Source organism: Opisthocomus hoazin, chromosome 6 (genome assembly GCF_030867145.1).
Source record: "Opisthocomus hoazin isolate bOpiHoa1 chromosome 6, bOpiHoa1.hap1, whole genome shotgun sequence".
Lineage (NCBI taxonomy): Eukaryota > Metazoa > Chordata > Aves > Opisthocomiformes > Opisthocomidae > Opisthocomus > Opisthocomus hoazin.
The window spans coordinates 27,135,021-27,150,714 of NC_134419.1; the positions used below are offsets into that span (position 1 = coordinate 27,135,021).

At 38.2% G+C, this 15,694-nt stretch overlaps 1 protein-coding gene across 5 annotated transcripts in view; it reads left to right on the forward strand.

The window, feature by feature from the left end:
* KCNT2 (potassium sodium-activated channel subfamily T member 2) overlaps positions 1–15,694 on the forward strand; it is a 193,447-nt gene that overhangs the window by 140,440 nt on the left and 37,313 nt on the right. For 3 of the 5 annotated variants that reach the window (XM_075422338.1, XM_075422339.1, XM_075422340.1), the window contains 3 exons: positions 1,121–1,421; positions 2,844–2,928; positions 7,379–11,450. In XM_075422338.1, coding sequence (XP_075278453.1) covers positions 1,121–1,421; positions 2,844–2,928; positions 7,379–7,490 — 498 coding nt within the window. In that variant the 3' untranslated portion in view covers positions 7,491–11,450. Of the gene's footprint in view, positions 1–1,120; positions 1,422–2,843; positions 2,929–7,378; positions 11,451–15,694 lie in introns of those variants that run through there. The other 2 variants (XR_012764196.1, XM_075422342.1) reach the window with 2 other exon arrangements.

Below are 15,694 nucleotides of genomic sequence, written 5' to 3' on the forward strand. Positions count from 1 at the left end.
AACTCACTTATCGCAGTGTTTTCAATCAAAACTTCAAGCTAAGAATTTATATTTTATTTTTTTATATTTTTGTAATAATTAGGATGATTGGTCTCTGCCTTTCCAATACTACTGCCAGCAAGTCTAGAAGGTTGTTTGATCAAGAGTAGGACAAGGAAAGCTACCAATTCAGACAGAAAGGCAAAACAAGACCATCTTTTATACTCAGTTTGTATCAGATTTGTTCACACCAAATAGACCCTTCCCATGCATAAGTAGCACTTTATCATATGAAATGTTTCCTCTTATATTCCCTGTGATCTTTTTGTATGTGTTAGAACTGCATATATAGCCCATCCACTTGAGTTATTTCATTACTACTGTATGTGTATACTATTGGTCATTCTTGGGTGACATGAAGAAAACACAGCAACAGAGGGCCAGATCTTGGCCCTTAAGTCTCTTTTTTTGTTACTATATGAGTGAAAAAGCAACATCACTGTGCTTTAAGGAAGGAATTAATTACCTCATTTGCAAGAGGTGCCTTGAATCACACTGAAGGCTACTGCATACATCCCTGTTTTCAGACACAGAGGCATTCCAGATATAAAGTGCTGGAAGGTCAAAAATGCCTGGGAATTTGAGAGACAGGTAACAGGCATGTTCCACCTGCGGTCTTAAAAGAGTACTGACAACAGTGCGGCAAAAATTGAACTATTACTCAATGAATCCACAACATACACCCAAAAAGCAATTACAGAACTTAAATTTCTAAATATGCAGACTTGGAAGAAAGTGGAGAAGTCATTCAGAACAGATTCCCAGATTCAGGAAAGGCGGGATCAGAAGGCTAGAGTTGCTCTTCTCAGAATCAAAATGGAATCAGGTGCTAAATAATGCTTAACTGCTTTTGCACTCAAGTAATGTATTTATATCATAAATGAGCTTTTTACATAAAAAGTCAAAGTCTAGTACAGGGTTCCCAATTCAGAAACACTTGCTAAGTATGAACAGCTGAATCCCCTCAACTCCAGTGCAACAAAAACACATGTTCAACTGCACTGTTGAAAAGCGGAGAGAACATCTTAATCTGCTTCCATTTTTTAAAGTCCTTAATCTCTCTTGTCATTTTCCTTTCAAGTCTCAAATCTCTATCAGTGTGGAAGAATGGGAAGACACCAAAGACACTAAAGAACAGTTCAATTATCGTAGTAATCATCGTAACTCAACATCTAGTGATCAGTCCGATCATCCCTTGTTACGACGAAAAAGCATGCAGTGGGCCCGACGGCTGAGCAGAAGAGTACCAAGACACTCTGGTAAAACAGCTGAGAAGATAAACCAGCAGCGAATGAACCTTTACAGGAGGTCAGAAAGACAGGAGCTTGCTGAACTTGTGAAAAACAGAATGAAGCATCTGGGCCTTTCTCCAGCAGGATATGGTACGATTAATATAATACTTTAGATTAATGAAAGCATTAGTATTATGCAAGATGAACTTATTTTTAAGACTTGAGAGTGCCATAAACAAAATATTAAGTTTATGATAATGGTTTTGGTTTGGTTTTGTTTGTTGGGGTTTTTTTGGGTGGGGGCTGGGGGGGTGGGTTTTTTTGTGATTTTTTTGTTTTGTTTTGTTTACTGAGAGAAACTTGCTAGGGTGTTTAATCAGTTCTGTCGTCAAGGATTCCAATATTCAGATGGAAAGCTCAGAAGGCAGCATGTCAGTCACATTTATATTTAGGATATGATATGTGTATGCAGGTGCTTCCATCACAACACTTTGCATCAGTCTCTCCTTATAGAAATAAGCTGTATGTAAATACCATTTTAGCAGTATAATTGCATCTATATTGAGTCTATGTGAGCTTTTCTAATTGTTTTCTGGACAGAAGTACTTATGTGGTGCAAATATGCGATACAAGTATTCAGAAAAATTACAAATACTAGATAATATCCAATACAGTAATTTTCAACATACAGAGAGTATATCAAGAATACTTCATTAAAAAAAAGATTTAGGAATTGCACTGAAACTAGAATGGGGCTGTTCTCTTTCAAATAATTTTCCCTAAAATGCTGAAGAAAGAAACACCTCATCTTTCTAGTCCTATCAAATTAAAACTAGTCTCACTGCAGCATCGCAGGAAGCATAACAAGAGAAAGCTATAAGAAGGATACCGCAATGACAGCTACAAAAGTGTATCGAGATCTGACTGTGCAAAAACCTTAAAGAAAAAGAAAAAGATTTTCTGTCAGCCTTCATTTACAACATACCATTAGAAGAACAGCTAAAAACTCAAGAAATAAATACCAATTTCCATTTATACAGCATTCACATTTCAACTCACTGGCACAAGTGATAAAAGGAAAATGCTTACTAGATAAAGAGGGAAAGGGGAAAATGTTTATATTGACCAAATCTGGAAAAGTGTGAGAATGCTGTACACCTGCATTTAACCTCGCTTATCGCTTGAACTCAATGCCAACTGAGGATGGAAGTCCCTACTTCCCACATACTAACATAAACGGCATGCCAGATTGGTAAATTAGACTAAATTGGGCTGTATTCAGGTTTGCTATGACGGGAAAAAATGGAAAAGAACATTTTTAGAATATTCAGAAAAAAAACAGGGTATTTTGAGAGCTGATAACTCAAAAGATGCTACGTCAGATAGTTCCAATTCAAGTACAGTTGAAAAGAAGTTGCTAAACTTATTTGAAATCACTTTGACACCTGACACTTTTTGACAGCTCTATGAACCAAAGATGATCTGTTATCAAATTAGTTTGTTAGAAATCATACTTTTCACAAATTGTTTGCAAATATAATTAATTTGTATGTGGGTTTTTTTGTCCTCTAGATGAAATGAATGATCATCAGAACACCCTTTCTTACATCCTGATCAATCCTTCTCCAGATACAAGATTAGAGCTGAATGATATAGTGTAAGTTTCTCATCCTCTTATTCTCTGTGTATTTAAAATATAATCTAACAAAGTCTGCTGGATAGCTTCACAGAATTAATATTCTTATTAAATTCTGACTTACAATTTAGCTACACAGTCTTAATAGAAAGATCAACCCTTCAAAATCAGTGTTTTCAAATGGGATTTTTTACATTAATTCAAATATCATGAAAGTAAACAGCAGTCTTCTCCAGAATATCATGTCAAAATTCAAATACAAATGGCAGGACCTTAACACAAGGAATTTTTTCACTTGCTTACCAGGAATTCTGCAGACTACATAAAAAAAAAGGAAAAAAGTGAACACAAATTTGAACAGTCAAAGTTTTGAAAGTGAGGAATTTTAGATAATTATCTGATGTTGTCTCATACTCAAGTCCAATGCAATTCTTGCGCTAAGGTCCTTAGCCATTTCTGGCTCCAGCCTTTCCTGCCTCTGCCTTGCTGTACTGACCTGCCCCATCTGCTCCACAGGAACAAACCACACAGCCCAGCTGGGCAAGGTCCTCCACATCAGTGCTGACCCACCTAACTGCTTGCTCACGAGGAGGAAAACTCTTTGAGCTATTAGCCCTCCTGATACTAAATCAAAATCATCATAGTGCTTTGTGGCACTGTAGAATATGAAAAGCATAGTACAATATTAACTGTATCAAACAGTAAAGGCAATTACTGTAAAATTTGTTGAAATTTTTTGGAATACTATGTTCATTGTTACCCAACTCTACAGTGTGATGAGTACTACTATTTAGCCTGTAAATTCACATACTGTTACCTAGTCTTTCTAGGTGGACTAGCTACGCTGCATTCCATTTTTCTTTCTTTGAAAAAACAAAGGTACTTAGAAGTCCAATATTGCTTAATTTTGCAGTGGTACTAATTTGTTTTCTACTACCTACATATATTGAGCCTGTAAATGCACATACTGTTACCTGGCTTGATGTATATTCATTTCCTGATGCTTAATGAGTGAGCCTGTGTCTCAGCTTAAGCTCAGAGTATTTTTTTTTTTTGTTTAAACCTGACACAAGGAAGATAATCCTTGTCTCTGGATAACAGCTGATGCTTCAACAACCTAGATCACTCCTCTGCCTGATTATAGTTCTTGTGACTAGGCGGCCAGCTGACCCTCGTGCAATGGGGGATTGTTAGTGGAGAGGCAAGGAAGAAGAGGTTGCTCTCTTTCTACAGTTCTCTTAGTCACAAATCCCAAAGCATGTAAAAAGTTTTTTCTATTCATCATTCCTGCTGGCAAGCTGGAAGGCTAGTCAGCCTGGGTTTTTTTTCTCCCCTTCTCATTATATTTTGCAGACTTCCTCCAGCTGGTTACTCTTTCATCACACCTGTTAGCTACACTTTTGTGCCAACATGGTTTATTCTTGCCAAAGCCACATATTTCTGTGCGTACCTAAGATAGAAGCCAAAACATGTATTCAAGTCCTGTAGATGCAACCTTCATTCTCTGATTTCCCATGCTTATACAACTTTAAGTCTTTTGCCTTCACTATGATCCTATTACATTTGTAATTTATTGTGGGTATATTAGGTAACATACAACCTTGAACCAGCATATGAGGAAATTTTCTCAGCTTTTAGGTATTTCTGCTTTGGGTGCAACCTTTCATAGCTGTTGGTTGCTCAGAAAGCTTTCTTCTCAGTCTTTGCATTTGTTAGCTTTGCAAGCTGATGTTTAGTATCTTGACCTGGTGGAGCTTAAAGGACAGTGATCTCACTGTCTTTACTGAACGGTTAAAGCAAAAGCACATTCCAAGTAATATGTTCAGACTTTGTCTTAATAACTCCATATTTCATTTAGTGTATCTGCCTTAAGCAGCAAGTACTGAATAGCAGCATTTTCATTTTATAGCCATGAGATTTTTCCACCAAAATGTTTAACATTTTGACTCGCAGCAGAGCATGTTCTTTTTCTATATTGGAGTTTAGTACTCGCAAATGGATCTTGCAGTAACACTCCTTGTTCTCTTTCATTCCAGAATTAGTATAACACATTCTGTTGCTAGCACTGGACCTCTCCTCATTTAAAAAACAAGAAAAATAAAAAACCACCAACCAACCACCACCAAATCCCCCAGAAAACCCCAACGAAACAAAAAACCTGCAAAAACCCCAAATCCCAGTACTGGTGATTTTGACAAGTTTTGGGGTTTTTTTCCTGGAGATTAACATTCTCCTTATTTGCTCTGGGGTTGGTGTTGATGATGCCCTATAAAAACATCAGATTCAGAGCTGCAGTTTCAGTTCCAAGAGTCACAATGGGGATTTCCAGATTTCATCACTCTCCGGTAACATCCAAAGATCACACGTAGGAATTGCTTACGCAGTACTGCTCCAGGCATGCTTAAGGGAGGAAGGTGACCTCCGAGATTTGGCAGCTGTGACATCAACCCAGTTATAAACCCTTGAGGCTCTAGTCATATATTTGGGCTTCTTACAATTATATCACGGTTTATCACTATAAAAGTCTACTTAGGGGACGCTGTGATTTACTTACTATGGAATTTGTGATGTAGAATTTGTGAATTACATATTTCAGGTAAAAGTCTTTTGTTTAGTTTACTTTAAAAAAGAAATACAGAAACACCTGAGTTTTCCCCCCAAAGCTAAGAAAATTTATTCCTTAAAAAAAAAATAAAAAAAAGTTTTTTTTTTTTATCTGTTTAAACATGCTTCATTTAGATTTGATGAACAGAACAGAGCAGACTCGTCCACTACTCCTCAGTTTCATTGGCTATATCGACAAAACAAATAGGTTGTTTCTGGAGTAAACAAATATCAGATGTTGTAAATAGAGGGTAATAAGTCTGACTTTAATCAAATAGATATCACGGGAGCATGATCTACATAGGAACAGTATGACTAGATTTTTTTAATCCCATATTTGAGTCAACTGTTTTCTTACACAAGTAAGTTCAGGCTATTCGTAGCAACAAACTATGATAGAGAGAGAGAGAAAACACCGCTATTCTATTTTAGCCCTGACATAAGGGGAAACATTTACAGAGTAACAGAGGCAGGTGGTGTTTCCAAATCATGGAGGTCAGGCGATTCTCTTGGGTATCCACCATAAAGCCAATGCCTCACAGACTCAGAAGCCCGTGCTTTGAGGAGCCAGGAATGGTCTGTTACTAGATGAGCTGAAAATAGAAATGGCAGTTCTGTGGGAAACATGACAGTGATTTCTCACGCACTTGCAGAACATGTTAGTTCAGTTAATCAGGATTTTCCACTTCACATTTTGTTGAAGAATTTTTCGGGGTGTTTTAATTAAGCGTAGGGCAAAACATACTCATACTGAATGGTAGAAGTTCATGGCCTCTAAAAACAGAAACTTTCTTCCAGGCCCCTGCAATGTAATAAAGCAAACCTTTATAAGCAACACACAGTGTGCACACGATCTTGATTTGGATATTTAAGCATTTTCATTTGGCTGATGAGGAGAAGATGAACAGACATACGTCACCAAGATTTCTGAGAATATGGGAAAGAATTTTTTCACGTTTTATTTTCCTGCATTTCATTTTTCTTTCTTTGGGGGGGAAAAAATAAACAAACAAACATCAAAACAGTCAAAACCAGGATTTGAAATAAAACTCTGAGTGGCTTCAACAGTACTACTCATCTCCAGACAAGTTTAAGCCACTGTGATTGAATCTAACTCTCTGTCTTCTCTTTAGGAGCACTGGAAAGCACTGATTGATAGCTCAGAACATGGAAATGTTAGTTCTGGAGCGGCACAAAGCTGCTACTGCATCAGTCCCAAAAGCTGTTTCAGATCCGACAGGTTTTCACTTGAGACAGCTGACAAAAACAGTGAAGAATTTACACTTACAAATTAACGGGAAGCTTTTCCATCCTTATCCTAAGAAAAGCAGTTATTTTAAACACCCCAAACTTAGATTCAAACTCCTGAGGAGTTTCCTCAAGTATTTGGATCTACTAGAAGTTCTTAGAATAAGGGTCTATCTCCATACTATCAGCCTACACCAAGATTACCAACATTAGGCTTTTTATTTATTGAGCACAGTGACAAGAATAGTCTTCTCAGAAAATTCTTTTAGAAAAGAATCGGGAGTGGACTGCTTGTCCCTTCTTTCAGGCATAATGAATAAAAGAGATGCATAAAGAAATACAAAGTTACTGGCAAAGGAGCTGTCCGTCAAAAATAAGGTTTAGCTGTGCCTAGTACACACAAATGACGTCTAGGCAGACAAAATGTGAAAAGCTTTCTTATTAGCATCTAAAGTGAGTGGTGTTACCCAAGAGTCCTAGTTACCCAACAGGAACTAGACTAAGCACCTTCAAAAGAAGTCTAAGTCTTACTCAGATCATTTCAACATTACAACTGTATGCACTTTTATCGTTGCTCGCGCCAAGTCTTATTAAAAAGAGTTGTAATTTCTTTTCATAGATACTTGATCCGACCTGATCCATTGGCTTATGTTCCAAATACTGCACCTAGCCGAAAAGAGAGCTTCTGCAATACAATGGGACAAGACACCAGGGAGGAAACACAACTTTGATGTGTAACTCGTCACAAAATTAAGAGACAATTTTATATACATGTTGTTTCCACTAACCATTTTGAAAACTGTGTGGTACGATTTATTCAGATTTTGGAAACAAAATGACCATGGGTAAGTGACCAAGTTTAGAAATGTGGTGTCTAGAAACTCTGATTTAAGGGTTGTCAGGCTTGTAGCCTGTTATATATGGTAGTTGAACTTTGTCAGCTCAACATAATTATGACACCTATTACTATTTAGCCAGTATGAACAAGTGATTTAAAAAGTGACAGATTGCATCACGTGTTTTGCTTAGATGCTTCTAAGCATATTTATCAAGGCGACAGCATGTCAGTGACTATGCTTCTTAGCTACATGAGTAAAAACTGTCTGATGCCTACAGAAAGACCATGCATAATTTGTAGTAGAAAATACATTAATACCTGAAGTTGCAAACAAGGACATCAAGAATCCAGATTTTGAGAAAATTTTCAGTCTCAGCCTGTCACCCATTTATGTTAGAACAGGCTTGTTTCAGTCCGATTTTAGCCTCCAGGACCTGAGTGTTAGTTCTCTGGGTTTACACAGATGGGGTTGTAATGACACAGCCTCATCACACCGTAAAGGTTGAGATCTCAGGCATATCCTTTAAAAAGACTAGGTCAGAGGAGCCCACCTGGAGGAAGGTCCCTATAATATCACACAGGCAGCCCCTCCCATTTGCAGAAACAGGGAAGGTACTGTGTGAAGCTGCAAGCAATGGTAGCTCAGGTGAAATAACTGTTTCAACCTTAGCAAGTTTGTCAATAGAAGTCCAAACAGATTAGGATACAAAAGTGAGGGCATCCCTCTAGGGAACGATTCATACCACAAGTCCTTCCCATATCCATGAATATGCCAGAACTGCAACAGCCCAAAGTATGTACATGCCCAGTCATTCAGATTACTCAACTTGTATCACATTAAAAATGAAGGCAAGTTATAACCCATTCCATAAAACGAGTGTAATACCACATTACGTGAAAAGGCACCGCAGGTTTGAAGACTCTATTTGGCATTAATTACACAAGAAAGCATGTGCTATTGTGTGAAACATCTGAAGCTGCTACAGATTCTCCTTCCCCTCTACACTGCCCTAGTGAGCCCTCATCTGGAGTACTCCGTCCAGTTCTGGGCTCCCCAGTTCAAGAAAGATGAAGAGCTACTGGAGAGAGTCCAGCGGAGGGCTACAAGGATGGTGAGGGGACTGGAACATCTCTCCTACGAGGAAAGGCTGAGGGAGCTGGGCTTGTTCAGTCTGAAGAAGAGAAGGCTGAGAGGGGACCTTATAAATGCTTACAAATATCTGAAGGGTGGGTGTCAGGAGGATGGGGCCAAGCGTTTCAGTGGTGTCCAGTGACAGGACAAGGGGCAACGGGCACAAACTGAAGCAGAGGAAGTTCCATCTGAACATGAGGAAGAACTTCTTCCCTCTGAGGGTGATGGAGCACTGGAGCAGGCTGCCCAGGGAGTTTGTGGAGTCTCCTTCTCTGGAGATATTCAAGACCCGCCTGGACAAGGTCCTCTACAACTTACTGTAGGTGACCCTGCTTTGGCAGGAGGGTTGGCCTAGATGACCCGCAGAAGTCCCTTCCAAGCCCTACCATTCTGTGATTCTGTGATTCTCTAGTCTATACATAGAAGAATGCCACAATTGGTCAAGCTTTCTAGAGAATTAAGTACGCACATACCTGATCTTCCAAAATCACGTTCTTGCTTTGCCATCTGTCACAAAGGGGGAAGAGCGTGCTTAAGGTAAAAACTCTGTTACAGTTATCCGTATAGAACTGGTACAAGAAATTTGGCAGGTAGTCTACAATGCAAAAACTGATTATTGTTTGAATTCTCTTGACGTCCTACATGTACAAAAATTCAGTCAAAATTGTTTATATTCTCTTCTATATTATTTGGCAGAATAACTACAACTTATTTCTGAAAAATAAAATACGAGGTTGCTCAGTGAACAACTTATGGATGTGAGTATGCTTATCAGCATTGTAAGGATATTGAAATCAAGTCACATTCATATTCATAATGACAGTAAATCTGCCATTATTCCCTTTATCTTCACCAAAACTTAACTAATCTGTTCCATATTAAGTCAGAAATCCTAAAGCCACAACTGTAAACAAAATAATCACAGGTGTCAGTGGACCGAAGCCATCAGAAGACCAAGACTAGCAGTTTTACAAGTAAAAAGGGAAAGTAGGGTTTCTCAGCAATTTTTTTATATTGACATATTAAACATTACATGATGGTTCAGAAGGGTTTCAGTGATTTTGCATAGATTCTATTATTGTTCAGTGTTTTTTCCACACACACTAATCATTTATCAAATTATTCACAGGTAAAGACAAAAGTATTTCCAGTGTTCCCTCTGGGCATTGTGGAAAAAAAGAAACAATTGAAACAGCTGCACAGACTGAAGTCCACAGTTTTTCAAAAAAATAGTGTATGGTATGGGATCTTACCCAAAAAATGTCATAGAATTTATCCCAGAAGACATTGCAAGTGCAGTGGCAATACCTTCCTATTTTTAGTGCCTTCACTGAGAACACTGTATTCCAGTTAAATATTTTCAAAAAAATACAAGTTTCTTCAAACTGTTCAGTCTAAAATATTAGGAGGATCCTTCATTTCATGCTGAAGGCCTTTCTAGGGGAGTCTCAAGTAGGCAGACAGGATTCCAGAAACATGCCAACCCTTCAGCTGTCAAGCTAGATGCTTGGCTTTCAGTGCAATTCACACACTGTTCACAGGCATTCCCTGTGCACTGCCTGTAGTACCCACCACAGATTTAAGGACTGTGTGCCACAAGGATCTATAGCTAGGACTTGATGTCTTGCATTTAAATAGCCTATAAGGCAGTAGAAACAAGCAGTCAGGTGCATCCATTTTCCCACCCAACTCAGTAGAATTGCTGCTCAGCTAGAGTTGAGTAGTAGCATGTAACTTGACCTGGTATTTCTCCAGGCTTAATGAATTTCTAATTGCTTATTAGCCCCAGAATATTTGCTAAAGCAAACAAAGACAGCTGGAGACACTTGCAGTGTCTAAAATGAATGAAAGACAATCTTTCTGAACAAAATACTCAATTCTCTTAAAAATCTGCTGAAAGTCAAGCAAGGTAATAAAAACTAACAACAGCTTCTTATGAAGCAGAAGTTCTAATAACCCGTGAATAATATAACACAAAGTTCTGATACTCAAAACATACTGCCTTTCTTGTTGAAAGAACAGCTTTGCTTCCTCTGGGTTATCTTCATGAACAGACCCCATTCTAGGGATTTTAGGCCTTTCAAGAACCATTCTAAACACCTCTACACTAATACTGAATGAGACAGTACACACACTCCTTTGGAGGGAAGCAGTTGGTGGTCATCCTACAGGCAATCTTATGTCCACGTGTTTTCTTCTCATCATGATTATCAGAAAATAATAGAAGTCTAGCTGGACTGGAGACGAGACTGAGGAACAGTAATCTCTATGCTCAGTGCTGGAGAAGGGATGATGAAGTTCTAGAATAAGCAGGTCCAAATGACTGTTGAACAGAGGAGTTTTGTCTTGTCATGTTTCACTCAGTAGACAGAAATTTAGAGCTACAATCACTGGCATAAGCAAGAGATGTAATTCTAAACCAGTTGTCAAAGGTCAGATGGACAGACAACCTGTATTTGTTTCTATCAAAAAAAAAAAAAAGGATTATTTCAGTCGGTGCTTAACTGTACGTATTTTTTCTTCCTGACTCACTTCTACCAAGAACTCAAAGATGTCTGTCTTCCCCAATGCCACCTTAACACATACCAAGCAATCTGGTACCTAAAGTCACAATCCCAGTGAAGAAAGTGATAGTAGAGAATAATTACTTCATTCTCATAGGGAAATTTTCTAGCAAAGCGAGACCTACCTATGAAAATGTGTTACCTAGTCTACAATAAAAAGTCACAAAAAGTGTTTTGGTGGAATGCAGTGTGTTTCCTTTACTACTTCACTCGAAGTCCAGAACATGCATTTATTCACATACAAAGTAGAAAGCATGCAGCTAGAGCTTTTAAAATCTGTGGTACAACGACTTAGTGATGTTTCCATGTCATTTTGACTTGGAAGAGAACAATTATTTCCCAGCACACCTATTTCCTCTCCTACAAACAGCTTCCAACTACAACTACTCTTTAACATCTTTAAAGTACACAAGTACATATTACCGAGTACTTGTACATCTTTGTTTACCAATGCACTAATAAAACGCTAGAGAACAAACAGAGTTCATGATTCAGCGGTGGAGGAAAACTGAAATGATATCAAGTGCACCAGAAGTAATATACCATTCTGTAGTTTCTAGGCAGCTAGGGCTGACAGCAACCATTCTGAAATTTTGGAGCACTGATGCACGAGGTTTTGCTGCATTGAATTCCACTTGATATCTAAGGAAACTCAGTCATTACAATCTGGCAATGAATTAATAAAAATAAGCAGCACCATGTAGTGATATCAAGTTATACAAGGTTATAAAAAATACTTTTTCAAGGCAGTGATATAAATGCAGAATTATAAAAGAAAGCAATCTGCATAAAATATAGCTGCATGTTCTTGATATTATATTAGAAAGAACCCACGCTGCTTTGAAACACATACATTGAATAAATGTCTAATGAGCTACACTTCAAATTTTCAGCCACTATTCCTTGTTCTTGATGCAGAACCCACATTGCAGGGAGACAGGAAAAGAGTTATTACTTCATATGAAGTCATGAGAGATGACCAAGACTTTGCTTATGGTCATCTTCTGAAGTTAATCCAAAATACTAGTGATGTTTGTTTTTTTTATATACTTCGTTATTTCCAACTCTACTAATGCAAGAATGCTGTCAGTAATGGTAATTCAACAAAATCATAAACGCCCATAGCCTTTCAAGAAGCTTAAAAGGGCAAGTATTTCTGGTTCGTAAAGTTACAAACAGCATTTGAAGTTTCTAAGAACTAAAGTTTTCTATTTTTTCTATAAAGTCTAGACTGTATACTGTTATGCAAAATATCACAACTGGCCCATGCCAACCAAGGAGAGAGGCTGGGAAGCAAAGTGTAGAATTAAAAGAGTATATACTTAGTCATGTACATGAGGTGTCCCAGCCAAATTGGGGCACCCCAAATGTGGCTCTGCATAGGGCTCTTAAACCTTCAAAGAATTCAGGTACAAAATGATTTGACTAATCACCAAAACCTACATTACCAATTACTAAGCATAGTAAATCTTCTGTAGATCATTTCCCATTTCTGCGTTTCTCCTTTTCCCTGTATGGACTGGCTGATGAATGATAGCTACTTTATTTGGCAATTGTATAGCTTTCAACAGTTTAGTATTTACTCCCACTAGAAGTTACGGCTTCCATCACTGTTCAGTGACATGGCAGACTCCAAACACAGAGAATCGGTATATTTATAGTCTTTGTTTGGACAGCTGGCAAGTCTTTGTTAATGCAATCAGTACTGCTGCCTGCGCACTAGGCTTCAGACTGAGTGGCGAGGCCTTCACTATCTTCTCTTCACTAGTTACTGAACAACTTGTAACTTGGTTACCGTTCAGATAATGAGGACCTGTCTACACCTAGTTCAAGATCAGAATCTGGAAATGGCACATCTAGTAGAATATTCTCAAGGTGCTTGTTTTTGGTTTGGTTTTTTCATCTTCACAGGTTATTGCTACACAATCACAATGTGGTGTTCCTTCCCCAGGTAAAGGGACTAGAGTTGCAGTGTTCAGCTTACTACATTGTTTAATGTAAGGTACAGGTGTCAGCTATGCAAGATTCCATGGCTACTAACAAATCAACGTATTGTGTCAAAAACAGATCCATTCTTTTCTTTCTAAACACAGCATCCTATAAAACTTTCACTAAAATTTTAGATCAATAGCGGAGGACCCAGCAAAGCCCCGAGGGACCTTTGTCCAACTTAGCTGTATCTTTGCCCAGGTAAATGCAAAAAAAGGTCTTGATTTAAGGTAGAAAAAGGATCCTCTGTACAAGACTATGGTCACCTACTAGACAAGGGTAATTATGTTCATTAATCAAAAGGTTTAAGAGCAAGTTCTCATAACAAGGGGAAAATATTTCATATTCAGAGGCTCCTATGGTGACTGCACAATAGATCCTGCTAACTGTCAGTCTTGGGTGAAATGTAGCTGCCCCTGTTGCTGAAGGCAGGGGAAGATTGCACCATAGGATTCAGAGGGCCTTTTGGGTGGCTCTTCCTCTCCCCCTCCCCCTGTCATACCAAGCACTCCCATTTCAAACAGGCTTGTTGTCCACAATAATTACAGCAGTCTGCAGTTCTTTAAGATCCATCGCTTCAAAAATTTTCTCCTCTGCTCTCCCTTGGGCATCTCCGCACCCTTGTTCCCTTAGTTTGGGATTGTTATTCAACACTGCTGCCAACAGATTGTCTTTCTGTTCTTTTCCTTTTGTGCAAAAGCAGCTATATTTCTGCAGCATTCTTGCTGCTTGTCTATTGATCCAGATGTCCCTGGAATCAGTCTTGCTATAGATACTTACCTATGACGCCAGACAATGCTGGGAAGGTTTCAAAGATATGTTAAAGGACCTAGGATGCTAGCATTATCTTGGTTGTCCAGGGGTATCTTTTATCCTTCATGGACAGCTCTAAGATTGTGAGAAGCAAAGTCCCTATTTCCAGAGCAAGGCTGTCCTTTAGTTTTACTTAAGCATGAGCAATATCAAAGTCTCCAGTAAAATTCCACTACCTCATTACATTGCAGTGTGTAACATGAGCTAATGTATAACACAGTTAATACTCTTTCATACTCAAAAGGCTGATTGATACAATGGTTAGGGAAGAGTATTTTTGTAACTTTTTTAGTACCTTAAAAAAAGGACAAGTTTCTCTAGAATTGTGTCTCAGATAAAGAAATAATGGCCAAGATAATTGTTCTTGCTCCCTTCCTCCCGGCTCCCCCAAACTGACTCAACGCTTGCTTTACATTTCTCCAACAAAAGCTTGAATATTGTCACTCTGTCTGTATTTGTCAAAAATGACTTGACTTTCTCCTGAGTGACTCTTCCTTACCTAGCTGAAATAAAGAAAATATCTTGAAAGGAATAAAGAAGTGCTTCAAGAAGATTCTTGTCTATCAGGAACTTTTATTATCACTTGGGTGGTTTCAACAAAAGGCAGACTAGCATAGCCCGAGACCTCCTACACCACAGGAATCCTATCTAGTTTAAAACATGGCATGGTTTAAACACATTTTCTCAACAACACTATACAAGAAATTGCAAGCATATGATATCTACATCAGCTTCTTCAAGCTTTCGATTTTCATATCTACAACATACTCAATGGCATGAACTCAGAGTCTATTTTGAACATCAGCTAAGAATGAAAACAGAATTGAAGTTGCAGCAAAACTCTCAGCAATTGGTAAAACGTGTGTGTGGAGGGGAGACTGGCCAGTCCTGAGAAAGCTGTAAAGGAGATTCAGCAATCTAAGAAACAACCACAATCACAAACCAGAATAATGGCTGAAGTGCAAAGAGATATCTTTGATTTTGACAGGTTTTCATATAAATACTACAGAAAGTAGAAGTTAATTCCAAAGCAAGAAACTTAATGGAGGAAATTACGCAGAACACATGATTGATTTTAGTCCTAGTTATTCCATTACTGAAAACTAGTACAACTGTAGGTTCTATACACATCTAGCACAATACTCTACAGGCACATACAATTCATCCAGACAAATCAGTTAGATGGAAGAATTTCAGTTCATTTTTGCAAGTGTTCTTACCTATGAGAGTGTTCCACAGCTGAGATTAAGCTGGTCTAATACAACTTTCAAGACTGTAGTTGCTACCCCTACATCAATTGGCACATTGCAAGCTCGCTCTCCTCTTTGGGGATAGAGACAGGAAACACATTTTTAGTGATTCATTTTTTTCCACTTCGGTGGAAAATTCAGTGTCAATGAAAATACTTTTTCCTAGAATATGATTGAACTGTCAAATGGTCTACTGCAACAGCTTTCCCCAATGCCAAGTTTAATTGCTCTGTTATTGGGCACACTGTTGATCTCTGTATAGATGCTTCAATCAAGAACACATATTGCTTATGCTTCGGTATTTATACTAGTCTGCCTGTATGAGGAATCCAAATATATTATTCATAGA